The sequence below is a fragment of the Triturus cristatus genome, chromosome 7 (assembly GCF_964204655.1).
Source record: "Triturus cristatus chromosome 7, aTriCri1.1, whole genome shotgun sequence".
Lineage (NCBI taxonomy): Eukaryota > Metazoa > Chordata > Amphibia > Caudata > Salamandridae > Triturus > Triturus cristatus.
In genome coordinates this window covers 1,145,591,150-1,145,609,256 of record NC_140590.1, presented here as the reverse complement: position 1 = coordinate 1,145,609,256, position 18,107 = coordinate 1,145,591,150, and the positions used below count along the sequence as shown (strand labels likewise).

The 18,107-nt window shown below is 42.8% G+C and overlaps 1 protein-coding gene across 1 annotated transcript; it reads right to left on the bottom strand.

The window, feature by feature from the left end:
* Positions 1-630: 630 nt before the first annotated feature.
* On the bottom strand, positions 631-1,044 carry PFN3 (profilin 3). The gene has a single exon (XM_085614501.1). It carries the CDS (start codon positions 1,042-1,044, stop codon positions 631-633), a length of 414 nt encoding a protein of 137 aa, XP_085470627.1.
* Positions 1,045-18,107: the final 17,063 nt, after the last annotated feature.

Below are 18,107 nucleotides of genomic sequence, written 5' to 3'. Positions count from 1 at the left end.
GGGTCTCATCACAAGAAGAAGTGTCTAGCCACTACAACCAGTACAGTAGGGTACGGCCAGTGCACAACCAGTCACAGCAGTCTTCTACCAGAATAACCAGTGCCCCCCCGCAGAACAAGTATCTCACTAGCAGAACTAATATTTTACCAGTTAATAGTAGAAGCATTCCCATTCAGAACAGTGCCCCACCAGCACAGCCAGAACCAAACCTGGGCAACTGGTACTGGTGCTCCAGCAGCAGAACCAGTGCAACACCACAAAGCACCAGTGAGACATCAGATGAACTTGTCCCTTCAACTGGCTCTAATAGTCGCCCTTCCCTCTACCCTCGTCTGTTCCAGTCCTCGCCACCCTGTCCCTCTTTCTCTCTCTCAGCCCTCTCACTCCTAACCTCTAACTTCAATCCATCGCCCCTCCTGCCTTCCTGCCTCTTTTCCTCTCCTCTACTCTTCTTTCCTGCTGCTGTCTCTGTCCCTCCCTCAGACCCACACAGATGGGACGGAGGCAGGTTCTGTGTTGATAAAGGATTACTGCCTTTTTATTGTTTTCCAAATCCCTCTTGCTTCCTGGTCGGCCATCTTGCCAGTGCCATAGACCGCTGTCAGCTCGGGTGCTGCTGGGGGACAGGAGTTAACAGTCCTTAGATTTCATGGTCTTGATGATGTCGTGCACTTTCTTGTTCAGGGCGCCCCCGTGCACACCCTTCTGCCCCATCATGAAGACCAGGGCCTTGGAGGTCTTGCCGATGCAAATGGAGCGGCTGTCTCCGGCCTTGGAGCGCAGGTCCATCACCCAGTCACCCTCGATCATCAGGTTGTCCCGGATGATGCTGCATTTCTTGCCAGCGATGGTTATACCTGTTTGGAGGAATGTCTTACGGTCCATCCCCACAATGACCCCCACCTCCTGAGGAGAAATGGCAGCCAGAAGCCCCCCTGGCTTGGAAGCCCAGACAGACTTGTTATCAGCATGGCCAACAATCGCCACATCTTCAACATTCCTGTCCTTCAGGAAGGAGTTAATGTATGTTTTCCAGTCACCCATTACAACGTAGCTGTGGGTTAAATCCGAGCCTGGTGTCTAGTGTGCTGGTGTAGAGGCAGTAAACAGTTTTCTATCTCTTGGGGTCTCGTGTACTGAGTCCTTTCCGCTAAACGAAAGGGTGAGAGTGAAAGCAGTTGTCCACCACCCGTGGTATTATGTATTGAGTCTAGGAACAGTCGGGTCTACTGCTCCAGCAGTCTCTTGGGTGCAAATGCAGTATTGCAGGCCTCGGTGTGGTAGCAAGAGTCAGTGAGCAGCCGCGTCAATACGTCAATGTCGCAAGCCCGGTCTCGTGGAGCGAGCTCCCATACGACTTTGCTTAGGTGTATCGGCCTCCCTGGCAGCCTTTTTCTGTCCTGATGTATCACTGCACTGGGGCGTAGCGCGCGCTTGGTCGGCACACGTGCCTCTGTCCTGGGGCCTAGGAGTGCAGGCTTCCTGTCTGACGCCTCCTGCACAACTTCCGTCCCGTGGCGTCGAGGCCTAGGAGTCCAGGCCGCCAGGCGGACACCTTTCTCAGAGAGCTCCGGTACCGAGGCTCCTCCTTCACCGGCGCTCTGTCATCGACAGCCGGTCATCCCATGCACATTTAACAGTTGCTAGGACGCCTACTGTGATAGTACTGGCTGAGCAGTGATTGTGACGTCCCGTTTGTGGCTCCCTTATGACATCACTTCCTATGTGCTTAGTGTGGTGCTTCGCAGTGGTCCTTTATGATGTCACGTATGCGTTCTCTTCACGCTGCCAGGTTTCAAATCCCCCCACTCCACCCGTCGCAGGGTGGAGTGGGGGGATTTGCCGCATATAGGGCGTGTACAGGGGATTTATGACAGAAGTTACAAATGCACAATCATTAATAAAACGTGGCAGACATTTCAAGAGAAGTTGATACTCAAAACGACAGTTTCTGTTGCAAGTGAGTTCTCGGCACTGTCTTGCAGGACCTACTCCTGCAGAAGTCCCCCCCCCTCCCCCTCCCCGGCCCTGAAAACCTTTCGGTCCCCGTGGGAGCTAGCTGTGAGGGAGGGAGGGCATGACACGTTTATGTTTTTGAGTAAAATTATTATTTTTCTCCATCTGAAACATTTTCTCCAAGGAACCGAAAATCTTGAAATGAAGCTGGTAAAAAAATGGCAATCAGGTTAGGTTGTCCCTTGTCCCAGTCATGACGGCCGGCTTTGACATTTTTCAAAAGTGGCACCCTGGGGTCATTATTGTGTTTTTTCCTGTCCCTTATGTCAGCTTTTTCCAGGGGGTGTGGATGGACAAGAAAAAAATACTTTATATTGTTTACTCTAAATAGCGTAAAGTTATACCTCCAGTGGCCCCAGCTCTTTCTAGGAGGTGGAGGAATTATTCTGTTGATGGAGCCAAGGGTAGCTTGGTTGACGGAATACTTTTGGTCCCCTAATTTCTAAATGATGTGGACGGATCGACGGTTTAGGGCAGAGTACCCTGTCCTCCAAACTGTAAATCAGGCTCTTAGTAATGTGTTACAAAAAAGACATTAGTATGAGTTTAATGTAAGTGAGATAAGAAAAATGCTGTAGCTCAGAAAGGGGCGGCTCCTCCACTAGGGCGGAGGAGCGTCGCCCCACTGCTTCTCGCAGTGCGAGAAGCAGAAACATAAAATGGTAATACCTTTCCGTTATTACCATTTTATGTTTGGTTGTGGGCGGGTGGGTGGGCGGGGCTGCTCTGAGAGCAGGGGAGGGGAGGAGTGGTGTGCCTGCCCACTGCAGAGTGCGCAAAGACTGTTTGGTCGGCCCCCTCGGGCTGCCCAAACCAGTCTTGCGCACTCTGCCTTTTCTCCATGCAGGCTGCATGCCCGTGTGTAACCCCCCCATCCCCATGCTGCCCAGCACGACCCCGCACCCCCCACCCGCGAGTCGTGCCGGCCGCGACTGAGCTCAGAATGCTTAGAAGCATGTAGAAAGATTCAATTTTTCCTGTAAACACCTATAGTGTACAAATAATTAACATATTGACATAAACATCTCCTTTCCATTGATCACTCCTCACCTTAGATAAACAGATCGGAAGGGCTGTTGAAACTGCAGCTATGATCTTGCTCTATGACCTTCTTTTCACCTCGGCTGATGGGTTTGGCAGGAGGCACTGAGATGTTCCAACTCACTGGTTGTAACTTAGTACAGTTCAGCATCTACATCCTTTCGTTAATACTGGTCACGAGATGTCACAACTCAACGGTAATAAGGCCATTACATACATGCAGGGCCACTGGAATTATGCGGCAGGGGAGGTTCAAATTATGCAGCAGGTTTGAGTAAATTATTCGGCAAGAAAAGGCAAATTATGCAGTGTAATGCGGCACAATTTGCAATAGTATTACTTCATTATTTCATCATTTTTACACTTATTGGCACTGTATGGGCATTGATTGAACCGCATTAGTACCAATTTAACAGCAAAATATAGCAATAAGCAACAGAGAGTTGACCAGTCAACCTTTGCAAAGTCCTTCAACTGTGCAGCACCATGTGTCACTGCGTTTTTAGTAACTTTTGAACCATTCGAGCTAGAAACAGTTTTTTGGGGGTAAAATATGCAGATTATGCAGTAGAGGATGGAATATGTGTCAAATGCGGCAAATCTATAATTTGGCGAAAATGCTGTGGCCGCACAATCACGTAATTCCAGTGGCCATGGATACAGGTTTTTATATAAGGATTGCAGACTCCCATTTAGTACTTTCCAAATTATAGTAAGAGTCATCCATCTGCTCCAGTTAGTACAAATTGTAGAATATATCTTCTGCTTTTCTTATCAGCAAGCTGATTTGAGATTCTTTGACTGGTGGGTCTAGGGCCATCTCATTGTTGTATGTGTACCATTATCTAGACAAGCTAGACCTCTACTGTGGTTTCCTGGCAACTTTGGCATCTGAGAAGGTTTATAGGAACATCGTCAATGCAGGGTGGAACAAATTACCCATTAGTCACTGTTCTGAGCAAGAAGTCAGGAGTTAGATGCTCTGACCATGTCTGATTCTGTCACAGTAGGAGTGCTGGTCTTAGTATCATTGTTCATATGTATACACCCATACCGGTATACTCATATTCTCTGGATTTGTTTCGTAATTAAATCCCTTAGGCGCAGTTATCATCCTGGACTCCACAGTACAAATAGGTGGCTTCTTTATTGCAGATCGCAGCATTTTTAAGAACATCAGGATTATATATATATATATATATATATATATATATATATATATATATATATATATATATATGTTCACTGAAAAAACCATAGGTTTCAGGGGCGTTATAGTTAGCCGGACATTTCCCTCGTACAAAACCCTAGAAATTCCCCTGTTATAGTTAGTCCAGCTAACTATAACTCGCGCCCCCGCAATGCACTGCTGATGACGTCACATATTACATCACTCATGACATGGTCAGTGACATCACTGATGACATCACTGATGACATCTCAAATGACATCACTGATGACATCACTGATGACGTCATCCATGTGATAAATTAGTGCATCTTCTCACACCCTAATATAACCTTTGATACACCGACTCAAAATTTCAAACGGCCATTTTGACAACCATAGATACTCAAATACCAATAACTACACACCCACTCATTGACTTTTAGGTCTACATACATGTCCACTCACTCACCTGTACAGTCACTCATACTTACAGTCACTCTGTGCATTTATACACCTATATAGACACTCACACACCGCCAATCATCCATTGAGGTACTGACACATCTAGTCAGTCATGCAAATAATTAATCACAGTCCAATTTACTCACCCATACAGTTAAACACACTCAAGTTCACTTACTCATAAAAATACTAACAAATTCTGTCTTCCTGCAGAAAAACAAACAGCACATGACACAGATATCCTTGCACTATGGCGCATACAGCCACTCCCAAAATCACACACTCTCACATATAGATAGTTATATACTCTTACACACATATACACTGCGTTTCACATATGTAGTTACTGACACATTTACAACTGAGATATATATTCAATCACTAACACACCCATACACACACTCACCCAACCATACAGTCCATCACAGATGCACACTTAAAACCATGCACCCACTGAATCACCCACTCACACATCTAGTCACAGAGTCACACACACCCTACCCACACAAATACTCAGGCCCCCATACAGATACTCAGACAACCAATCAATAACCCATATAGACTCTCATATAGCTAATCACAAAACCATGCAGCCACTTATACACCAACACACAGACACATACAGACATTCACACAGTTTAGTCACTAGTCTGCAGTAAGATACATTTAATGACTCACTTATAGAGTCAGTTACACACCTAGAAAATCATCCATTCACACACTTGTACACCCACTTATTTTTCAACAGGCCTTTCCCTATATATATTAAACATATTAAAACTGTTCAGAAACACATACTCAATGGATGATGACATCAGTGATGTCATCAGTAATGTCATTTGAGATGTTATCAGTGATGTCATCAGTGATGTCACTGATCATGTCATGAGTGATGTAATATGTGACGTCATCAGCAGTGCATTGCGGGGGCGCGAGTTATAGTTAGCTGAACTAACTATAACAGGGGAATTTCTAGGGTTTTGTACGAGGGAAATGTCCAGCTAACTATAACGCCCCTGAAACCTATGGTTTTTTCAGTGAATTTCAAAGGTTTTTTAAATGCTAATTCCTATCTATAACTTATCTCTTATCTATTATAGCTTAGACTCACACCCTGACGATCTCAATGCAGCGGTATCTACATTTAATAAAGATCTCACGACCGCCATTGAGTAAGTCGCGCCCTTACAGACCCTCACCTCCCGTAGATCAAAACCGTCAGCTCCCTGGTTTACCCAAGAATTAAGGGAAAACAGAAGCAGTTGCAAAAAACTGGAGCGCCTATGGCGCCGGACCTATGACCCGGCAACCAAATCTCTTTACAGACAGGCCCTCAAAGAGTTTCATAAATTCAAACGTGATACCATGAGTCTATACTTTGCAGAAACTATAGTTAGCGCAAAAAACTCCACTAAGGGCCTCTTCAACATCGTTAAAGAGTTTACTAATCCTACTGCTCTGTCCGTTCCCGTTACCCCCAGCCAAGCACTTAGTGAAGGCCTATCTGATTTCTTTTCTGAAAAAATTGCCAATATCACGGCAACAATCCTTCAGAATCGCACAGAAGTAACCTCAGATCTTGACACCTCCTGTACCAAAGTATTTACTTCTTTTAAACCACTTACTAAAGAGTATGCCCTGACTCTATTTTTAAAATGTAAATCAGGCTCACCGCTTGATCCAGCCCCGGCACTGATCCTAAATGAGATTGCTCCGCTAGTAATTAACCCCCTGCTTGAAATCTGGAACTCCTCCCTTTATTCGGGTGTTGTCCCTTCTTTCTGGAAACACGCGTTGCTAATCCCTATTAAAAAAAAAGCTGGTGTCGACCCAATGTGTCTGAGCAACTACCGACCGATTTCACTCCTACCCAAGCCAGCCAAAGTGCTCGAGAAGGCGGTACAAGAACAACTGTCCGACTATCTTGAATCAAACTTGCTGCTCCATGACTCTCAGTCAGGATTCAGGCCGGACTTCAGTACCGAATCAGCTCTACTAGAAGTGTCCGAGTCGATTCATGAGTGCACGGATAGGGGAGAGGAGGCCATGCTGGTCCTCCTCGACCTATCCGCAGCATTCGACACCATCTCCCATGAAACTCTACTAATACGCCTTCAGGAGGTGGGAGTTGGTGGGATCCCACTCGCCTGGGTCAAATCATTCCTTACGGATCGATTTCAACAAGTGATGCTGGGCTCTTTCTTCTCCACCAAGAAACCGTTGATGTGGGGGGTTCCACAGGGATCTGCCCTCAGCCCGCTCCTGTTCAACGTATACCTGAAGCCTTTGGCAAAAGTGGTGGAATCATGAGGCGTCAGAGTGATCTTTTATGCTGACGATACTCAGCTGGTGTTTTCTTTCAAAGATCACTCTGAAAGCTCTTTGATAAATTTTCGCTACTGCATGGTGAATATCGCCTCTTGGATGTCCTCAAATAATTTAAAACTGAATACGGATAAGACGGAAGTCTTATTTTTTAATCAGAAATCCCCCATCTTCACTAGCCTCTGGTGGCCGGCTGAATTAGATCCTCCCCCTGTACCTGTCCAAGCTGCCCGCAATCTGGGCTTCCAATTTGACACTGCCCTCTCCTGCAAAACCCAAATTAATAAAGTCACAGCGTCCTGTTTTGGAAAGCTCCGTATGATCAAAAAAATCATCCCTTTCCTACCATTAGATTCACGCAAGACAGTAGTCCACGCCCTTATAACATCCCATTTGGACTACGCAAATAGTCTGTACGTTGGAGCCCCGGCGTACCTCATTGATCGATTGCAGACAGTACAGAATTCAGCGGCCAGGTTGATTTGCAATGTTCCCTACCGTCATTCCATTTCACCTCACCTGATCAAACTGCATTGGCTCCCAGTGAGACTACGTATTCAGTTCAAATCCCTGACCCTTGCTTTTAGAGCTCTTAATGGCCGAGGCCCCGCTTACCTGAGACACAGACTGAAGATCTCACAAGCATCTCAGAATCTCAGATCTAACCATCTTCGCCTAATGCTCTGTCCCCGTTTTTGTCTTGCGCGTACGGGAGGAAGGGCCTTTGCAGTAGCCACCTCCAGACTATGGAATCATCTGCCATTGGAACTGAGATTTCTGACTTCAGAGCCTATGTTTCGAAAGAAACTTAAGACCTGGCTCTTCTCCTTGATCTAGCCCATTCTTTTTCCCCCTGAACATCACTGAACCTCACTAGATGTTGTCTTCAGCGCCGGGACACCCCCGCTGGGGGTAGCTGAGTGCTTAACAAACTTCTAAATAAATAAATAAAATCTCTAAAGATATCATGAAAAGCATTCTTTTGTAAAAGTACGATGCACATTAGTTTTGTGGAAAAGCATCTTTGAGATTGGTTAAGAAAAAGCAGTTTCAACGTGGAGTACATATCATAGGATAAAATTTGCTCAGCTCAACCACACCTGCTACTTGCATTTGGAAGGCACTGTTGGAACTTAAAACAATTGTGAACTTTTAACCTGCACGTGTCGTTAAATGTTCAAGAAAATGGTCCAAAAAAATATCGTTACGTTTTAAAAAATTGATGAACTTTTAACCTGCACGTGTTGTAGAATGTTCTAGAAAGTGTGTTGATAGAATACGTTGCACTTCTGACTTCTATGTGTTGTTGAATATTAAAAAAACGGTTCATATGGAAAATTAAAAAGAAACCAATAGAGAAGTTTTGAAACCAAAAAGAATCAAGGAACTATTCTAATTTATTCTTTACATGTATTTATGTGTGCAGCAACAAAATTATAGACACAACGGCACTAGGAAGAGGAAGAAGCAGGGAGTGGGGGGAGGGGGGAGATGGGCAGAATGGCACACATGCACAATTAAGTACAACACACATATAGACTAACAATGGCCAAAATGAAACACACCAACAAGGAGCACAAATCACACAACCCACCAACATCACACCACTAAACGAGCATAGAAGTGAAAACCACGCTGCATTCATACAGGATGTGTACAAAGGCCAGTCGTTGGTATTGTGGGATGTCTGCGACCGTGGTCATCATGGATGAGATGCCCAGCATGTGGCACATGGTCGAGTTCACTGTGTGTTATGTTGCCAAACGGCTGCTCCTCCCTCCCACAAGCCCCCACACTTTTGTATGGTGCGCTGTTGTATCTCGTGCACTCGTACGGCACACCATTGTAATGCCTATTTGCGCATGTCCTGCTACATTCCAACTACACCATCACAGTGCCGTTTGGAGGTGGTGCATGCCACTTTACAACATCGACTGCTACGGCTCTTGTAGCAGGCCACACCAGAACACAGAGACACACTTACCGCACTTCCTGTACACGGGCATGTCCGAGACACCCCGTTCCCCTTGCCGGATAGGCACACCCCTGCACTGACCTGTGAACCGCAGATCAGCACACGCCAGTTGTGCATGCAGGAGGATGCGTGCGTAGCTACATGTCCAGGCTCACTGCCAACGCTGAGGTGACAGCACACTGTGATGTTGCAGGGCTCGTGCCTATCATGCTAAGACAATGACCACAGGGACACACTTACTGAGATGTGGGTTTGGGGGGCATTGGCGGTCTTGGAGTTGTTGAGATGAGTCTTCTGGCCCTCATGGGTATCCCTGTATCATGCTCATTGACTCTATGGCACCTGTGGGTGTTCTGGTGTGGCTCTTGGCTGTGTTCCCTTTCATGGTGCAGGTAGTTGTCCTGCTTAACACCAGCAGAAAGCAGGTGTAAAATCCCTGGTGCTAACGTGTCTTATCGATGGAATTTGTTTCGCATTGCAATTGGTGTGAAAGTTGTGATGTGATTTTTTTTGTGTGCAGAACAATATACGAACTGAGCAGTGTATCTCGTCAAGATCCAGCACCTGGCGCACTATTCCCAATCAATATAAATACAATGAGATTTCTTAATAGATTTTGTGTGTACACTGTAAGTGCAGCCAATACCTCAGTGCAATTCAATAGAGGATTTTAGTATTTAGAATAAATTGGAAAGGTGCACCTCATGTCTTTTTGCACGACAACGGCTAGTCTCCATTTCATTATCAGCACTTTAACGGAAGTAAAGTTGAGATAAATCTAACACACTATTCAGAAGTTGGTGCAAACTGCAGATATCACCAATATTCCAGCGATAAGTGCCCCAAATGTTAACACCATGGTGGACTCCATTAAATAACAGTAATAAGAACAAGAAAGAGTCACACAGCAGTTAAGAGAACAACCAAAAACGTTATAATTTTTTTTTTCAAACTTTATTTTTAAAAATCATAAATATGTAAACGATAAACTATTTTCAAACTTTATTTTTTTATTAACATATATATGAACGATAAACTAATAAACAAAATGTAACAACAATAATACAAAACAACAAGGCGGAACACTCCTGTGGAGACCATGGATGTCGACGACAGACCTGGAAAATCAGAAAGATTGTTAAAAAAAAACAACATGGTATTCTCAACAAAATACCACAAGAAACAAATCACAGATATATAACATGCATACAGCTAACAAAATTTTATAAGTTTAACTTACAAAAACTGTAAATGTTGCCGCTTTAAAATATTTACCGAATCTGAGGAACATTTTTTGCAGAAGGCACCACGCCTACAACGTTTTTCTTCAGTGGTGAGGACATTTTTTACTTTTCCCAAGGGGCAAACAAAGACCAATGCCACCTTGATCATGCACAAGATTTTCAAAAGAGTTCTGTTACGAGGGGATCCTAACAAAAAATACTCATGCGGCACGGCAAGTATGATGAAACACCTAAGGAACCTTCATCCGAACAATCTTGCACGAGAAGAGTGCAAACAGATGAGAAATACTCCTATTCTGTATCTGTAAAAAAGAATCACAAACAAATGTATATTAATAACTTTCAAAATTATACTATTCCATTACTGTACAAACACATTTTATATAAATACTGACTAAGAAACTATGTCCCTGAACCACAAGTGTGACGATGGTTAAAACACTATAACACAACAAGGCGCTGGGAAGTTCCAGTGACCTAAAGGGTATGAGAGGTGATAATGTGTAGAGTATATCCTCCCTACAAGTAACTATATTCACAAAAAATACTCTAATGGACCTAAAAAAAGGATCCAATAAACTGAGGGGAAGAGGAAAGTGGAAGATTCTGAAATAAAGGTTGTACCTAACCCAACCATGATCGTGGGGGAGAAAAGTATTTCTTTAAGTTACCCTCACACACCCTAGTGGTGTCATGCTTCATCATCGGGTCACCCAGACCCCTAAAAGTCCGGGTGGGCTCGACCACAGTGTTGGGAGTGCTTTTAATATGTTAAAGACAGAGGGGGTTAGCTAGATAAAATACCTCAGGCAGATCCCCAGTTTCCCTTTATTTTTGGGTCTGTCTGGGTAATTAAAATAAATAAAATTGGGTCTTTGTAGGAGTGTTATGGTCCTAGGACCCTAGTGCCGACATGTTTCAGTCCATAACAGGGCCAAAAAATGGTCCAGGACTTTCTTCAGGGCAAAGATGTAACTCCCCTATGTGAGTGAAATTACTGGGATGGGACGTCCCTATCCTGTCAGTATGGTGGGGGCAGAGTAGCTGCTCCACGTGATATTTCGTAAAGGTGGGTGTGTGTCAACTGCCAGGCTCCATCTGAAAAAGAAGATAGAGACAAACACCACATAAAAATTATCAGCGGTATGATTTCCGCCGTGTTCATTTCCCCTTCGCGGTGTAGTGAAATCCGCAGGTGGACATGCGTGGATTCGTGCGCATGCTTCTATTAAGAGGGGTGTCCTCTTGATGTGCCACTCAAGACCAATTCACTGTAACATATCATTGTATATGTGACAGGCATTCTGTGGTAGTGGCGATTTTATTCGCATCCTAGCGGTATCAGCGTGATGTCTGATCTTGAAAATAGCGTGCACCATGTGTATCCAGTCTCTATTGCATTCTATAACGTAACCATAATGATCTTCTGATTCCAGAAAACCTTTCTACGAGTTTAAAACAAGTAATGATAAATGCACAAACAGGCATACAACACACTCACTCATACACAGTTTCTAGTTATACATTACCCAATTCGGGGAGGTTGACTGTATCTCACAGGACCAAAAAGACAAAGAGGGCGGTCCTGGGGGTAATCGTGAAGAGAATGTGGGTCAAAGAGCAGAATCGGTAGGTCTGCCATTATGTGTAAAGGGGATCCAAATAGGTAGGATCGGTTGTGGCGAGAGCGGTTCCCGCACATGTAACAAGATAGAGTCAAATGATTATCCATAATAGCGCTGTCAAAGAGTACTTACTTAATTAAGATCGGTCACCCTGCCTGCTACCTATTTGGTTCTGGTCCTCGGCTTTTGCATATTCGTGACGTTGGTGTGGCGCTTAAGTATCGTGGAAGCGCGGTGAAGTATCGGACTAATTGAGACACCGCCCTCCGGTTGAAGGAAATGACGTGAGGCGTCATGACGTGCATAGCGAACGTCGGAAGTCTGTCACATATACAATGATATGTTACAGTGAATTGGTCTTGAGTGGCACATCAAGAGGACACTCCTCTTAATAGAAGCATGCGCACGAATCCACGCATGTCCACCTGCGGATTTCACTACACCGCAAAGGGAAAATGAACACGGCGGAAATCATACCGCTGATAATTTTTATGTGGTGTTTGTCTCTATCTTCTTTTTCAGATGGAGCCTGGCAGTTGACACACACCCACCTTTACGAAATATCACGTGGAGCAGCTACTCTGCCCCCACCATACTGACAGGATAGGGACGTCCCATCCCAGTAATTTCACTCACATAGGGAAGTTACATCTTTGCCCTGAAGAAAGTCCTGGACCATTTTTTGGCCCTGTTATGGACTGAAACATGTCGGCACTAGGGTCCTAGGACCATAACACTCCTACAAAGACCCAATTTTATTTATTTTAATTACCCAGACAGACCCAAAAATAAAGGGAAACTGGGGATCTGCCTGAGGTATTTTATCTAGCTAACCCCCTCTGTCTTTAACATATTAAAAGCACTCCCAACACTGTGGTCGAGCCCACCCGGTCTTTTAGGGGTCTGGGTGACCCGATGATGAAGCATGACACCACTAGGGTGTGTGAGGGTAACTTAAAGAAATACTTTTCTCCCCCACGATCATGGTTGGGTTAGGTACAACCTTTATTTCAGAATCTTCCACTTTCCTCTTCCCCTCAGTTTATTGGATCCTTTTTTTAGGTCCATTAGAGTATTTTTTGTGAAGATGGTTAAAACACTACATGCATAGTGCATACTACTTTGAAGCAGTTCATGCCCTAAAGCCTACCTCACTAAAAATCTACATGCTAACTGACTAAATGATTACAGTACTATAAGGAGAGACACTGGGTGAGTGACAGGGTGTTTGCTAGAAGAGTATGAATACTAACTAGGGAATTGAAGGTGTGAAACACAACTGTGTAGGTGATTAGAGGACTGCATCCATACTGCATAGGCATTTAAAGCAGTCCATGTGCTAAGGCCTGGCTCACTGCATGACTACTTGGGTACTGACTGAATGATTAGAGTACAGCAAGGAGAGTGCCTAGGTGAATTTATAAGTGCTAGGCTTTTCGCACAGGGAATGGATTAGTACATGGTGCTGAATGGGTCACTAGAGGACTGCAAAGGGAGTGACAGGTGGTTTCCTGGAAGTGTATGGATACTGACTAGGGAATTGAAGGTGTGAAAGACAACTGTGTAGGTGGTTAGACGACTGCATGCATAGTGGATAGGGGTTTGAAGCAGTCCATATACTAAGGCCTGGGTCACTGGATCAGTACTTGGGTACTGACTGAATGATTAGAGTACTGCAAGGAGTGTGCCTGGGTGAATTTATAAGTGGTTGGGTTTTGGCGCAGTGAATGGATTAGTACATGATGCTGAATGGGTCACTAGAGGAGTGCAACGGGAGTGACAGGGTGTTTGCTGGAAGTGAATGGATACTGACTGGGGAATTGAAGGTGTGAAAGACAAGTGTGTAGGTGGTTAGAGGACTGCATGCATAGTGGATAGGGGTTTGAAGAAGTCCATGTGCTAAGACCTGGCTCAGTGCATGAATACTTAGGCAATGACTGAATCATTAGCGTACTGGAAAGAGAGTGTCTTTGTGAATTTATAAGTGTTTGGGTTTTGGCACAGTGAATGGATTAGTACATGCTGTTGAATGGGTCTCTAGAGGACTGCAAAGGAAGTGACAGGGTGTTTTCTGGAAGTGTATGGATACTGACTAGGGAATTGAAGGTGTAAAAGACAAGTATATAGTATGTTAGAACACTACATGCATACTGCATAGACATTTGAAGCAAGCTATTTGGTACTTAGAAACTGACTAAATAATCAGACTACTTCTAGGACAGTGCTTAGGTAAAACTTTTAAATTTTCAGTTCTGCCACAGTGAACAGAATAGTACATGGCACTGCACCTTAGTGTCAAACCATGACTCATTTTATCAATGTATAAGCAAAGACTACCTTCTAATGCTACTAAAACTTGACAACATGACAGGTTTTAAAAGAGTTATCTGCTAAAAAATACATGATGTTACCAAATGCTTCTCTCACAGTGCTTCCCAAATGCACACAGACTCACAGTGTGATTCTGTGATTTACCAAAACTCATTCACTACAGTGCAAGTGGTAAGGGAACTGCACACAATCTACATATTTCACGACTACAATTTACTGTCAATGCCTGACTCATTTAATGAAAGCATAAGCCATAACTGTCTTCTAATGCTACTAAAACTTGACAACATGACATGTTTTAAAACAGTTATCTGTCAGCAAATACAAGATTTTCCAAACACTTCTCTCACAGTGGTTCCCAAATGCACACAGACTCACAGTGTGATTCTAGACAAACAACACTATCCCTAGCAGCTTACCAAAACCCATTCACTACAGTGGAAGTGGTAAGGGAACTGCACACAATCTACATATTTCACGACTGCACTTTAGTGTCACTGCCTGACTCATTTAATCAACGCATAAGCAATGACTGGCTTCTAATGCTACTAAAAATTGACAACATGACAGGTTTTAAAACAGTTATCTGTCAGCAAATACACGATGTTACCAAATGCTTCTCTCACAGTGGTTACCAAATGCACACAGACTCACTGTGTGATTCTAGACAACAACCACTATACCTAGGAGTTTACCAAAATCATTCACTACTGTAGAAGTGGTAAGGGAACTGCACACAATCTTCATATTTCAGGACTGCACTTTTGTGTCAAAGCCTCACTAATTTAATCAAAGCATAAGCAAAGACTGGCTTCTAATGCTACTAAAACTTGACAACATGACCGGTTTTAAAACAGTTATCTGTCAGCAAATACACGATGTTACCAAATGCTTCTCTCACAATCCTTACCCAAATGCACACAGACTCACAGTGTGATTTTAGACAAGCAACACTATCCTAGGAGTTTACCAAAACTCATTCACTAGTCTGGAAGAGTTAATGGTACTGCACACAATCTACATATTTAAGTACAGCACATCAGTGTCAAAGCATGACTCATTTAATCAACGCATAAGCAAAGACTGGATTCTAATGCTACTAAAACTTCACAACATGACATGTTTTAAAACAGTTATCTGTCAGCAAATACATGATGTTACCAAATGCTTCTCTCACAGTGATCCCAAATACACACTAACTCACAGTGTGATTCTAGACAAGCACCACTATCCCTAGGAGTTTTCCAAAACTAATTCACTACAGTGCAAGTGGTAAGGGAACTGCACACAATCTACATATTTCACGACTGCAATTTACTGTCAATGCCTGACTCATTTAATGAAAGCATAAGCCATAACTGTCTTCTAATGCTACTAAAACTTGACAACATGACATATTTTAAAACAGTTATCTGTCAGCAAATACACGATGTTACCAAACACTTCTCTCACAGTGGTTCCCAAATGCACACAGACTCACAGTGTGATTCTAGACAAGCACCACTATCCCTAGGAGTTTACCAAAAATCATTCACTACTGTGAAAGTGGTAAGGGAACTGCACACAATCTTCATATTTCAGGACTGCACTTTTGTGTCAATGCCTGACTCATTTAATCAACGCATAAGCAATGACTGGCTTCTAATGCTACTAAAACTTGACAACATGACAGGCTTTAAAATAGTTATCTGTCAGCAAATAAACGATGTTACCAAATGCTTCTCTCACAGTGGTTACCAAATGCACACAGACTCACAGTGTGATTCTAGACAACAACCACTATACCTAGGAGTTTACCAAAAATCATTCACTACTGTGAAAGTTGTAAGGGAACTGCATACCATCTTCATATTTCAGGACTGCACTTTTGTGTCAAAGCCTGACTCATTTAATCAAAGCATAAGCAAAGACTGGCTGCTAATGCTACTAAAACTTGACAACATGACCAGTTTTAAAACAGTTATCTGTCAGCAAATACACAATGTTATCAAATGCTTCTCTCACAGTCCTTACCCAAATGCACACAGACTCACAGTGTGATTTTAGACAATCAACACTATCCTAGGAGTTTACCAAAACTCATTCACTAGTCTAGAAGAGTTAATGGTACTGAACACAATCTACATATTTAAGTACAGTACATCAGTGTCAAAGCATGACTCATTTAATCAACGCATAAGCAAAGACTGGATTCTTTTTTATTTTTTTTATTTACAAGTCTTTATTGAGTTTTTGAGTTAATGTGCATAACCCAACCCTCCCCCCCACCCCACCTCCCACCAGCTTACAGGCCTTACAGTTTATTTATATATATGTACATTTAACAGAAAAAATTATAGCGTAACCACTTTTAAATTAGACATAATACCAATTACAATTTATTTTTTTTATTTTTCCCTTTTTTTTTTTTTTTTTTTTTGATTACTCAATATCTTCTATCCATAGTCTGAGTGGTTCCCAGATAGCTAGACCTTTCTTTTTCTTATTCAAGCCCTTACATCTATATATGGCTATTTCAAGGCTATAAGTTGCAAGTAAGCGTGCTCGCCATTGTTGAAATGAAGGTGGATGTAGGTCTAACCAGGCTGACGCTAAACATAATCTGAATATTGCCATTGCAACATAAATTAATCCCCTTATTTGAGTTGGTCGAGAATCCCCTTCTACCCCCAAAACTATTTCTGCTGTTGTTATTACAATGTCGGTTTTGAGGATTTTAGAAAGAAAAATAGAAATATCTCGTCTAATGGTGGACAGTTCCTTACAAGTAGCAAACATATGCGTAATATCCACTTCGGGAAGTGCGCTTCTTGGACAACTCGTCCCCTTGCCGGTGCTCCATTTTGCTATCTTTTTAGGAGGATAGTATAACTGAAAAAAGGTCTTGTAAAATTGTGCTTGTAGTTTAGTTGATAATAAGATTGATTGCGAGAGGTTGAATGCAATTTGAACCGATTTTTCGGAGATTTCTAATTTATCCTGCCATATCTGAAAGTGTTTGTCAAGGTCGTCAGGTAATTTGTAATTAAATTATTGTAAATTTCGCCAATTTTAATTACTTTATCTTTTATAATTGTATCTATTAACTGTATTTTCTGAAAAGCGGAGTTACCACCCCCTTTTTTCAACATAAAGTCTCTTACTTGCAGGTACTTATAAAAGTCACGATGTTCTAGTGCAAATTTATTTTTTAGCGATTCAAATGTATTAAACCCAGCTTGATTGAAAAATACACCAAGCTTTGTGGTTCCTGACATAACCCAGCATTTCATACATGAATCTGAAAAAATTGCGGGGAGATTTTGGTTGCAGTGGATGATCGTGTAGTATGAAAATCTGCCAATCCCCAGTATTTTGCGTACATTACCCCAGACGTTATAGATTCCTTTAAGGGTTTTAAACCGGACCTTTTTAAAGTGACAGTCATAGGTCAAGCGCCAGAGATGATCACCTATTGCTGTCCCGAGAATAAGTTCTTGTGGGGTTGGAACCCTGCCTGCTGGATTGAAAGCAGGATTAGAAGTTAAAAGCATTCTACTATAACTAAGTGTAGTAGCCCACCAGTAAGCTTTAAAGTTAGGTAGGGCAAGTCCACCTCTATCTTTGGGTAAGTTAATAAACTTCATGGCTCTGCGCGATTTACTATACCCCCAGATAAAACGAGAGATGATGCGATCCAGTTCTGAAAAGATATGTTGATCGAAAATTAAACAGATGCTTCTAAAAAAATATAAAAATATAGGAAAAAATACCATTTTTATTAGATTGCTCCTGCCAAAAATTGTTAAATGTAAGTTATGTAATCTCTTCAGTGATAGGTCCGTTTGTTTCAAAAGTGGATTCATGTTTAACATAACTAGATTGTTAAGATTGGAAGTGATATTTACCCCTAGGTAAGTCGCATTTTCAACAATCCTT

Excerpts from the sequence above, each read along its gene's own strand:
- PFN3 (XM_085614501.1), bottom strand. The coding sequence starts at position 1,044 with ATGGGTGACTGGAAAACATACATTAACTCCTTCCTGAAGGACAGGAAT.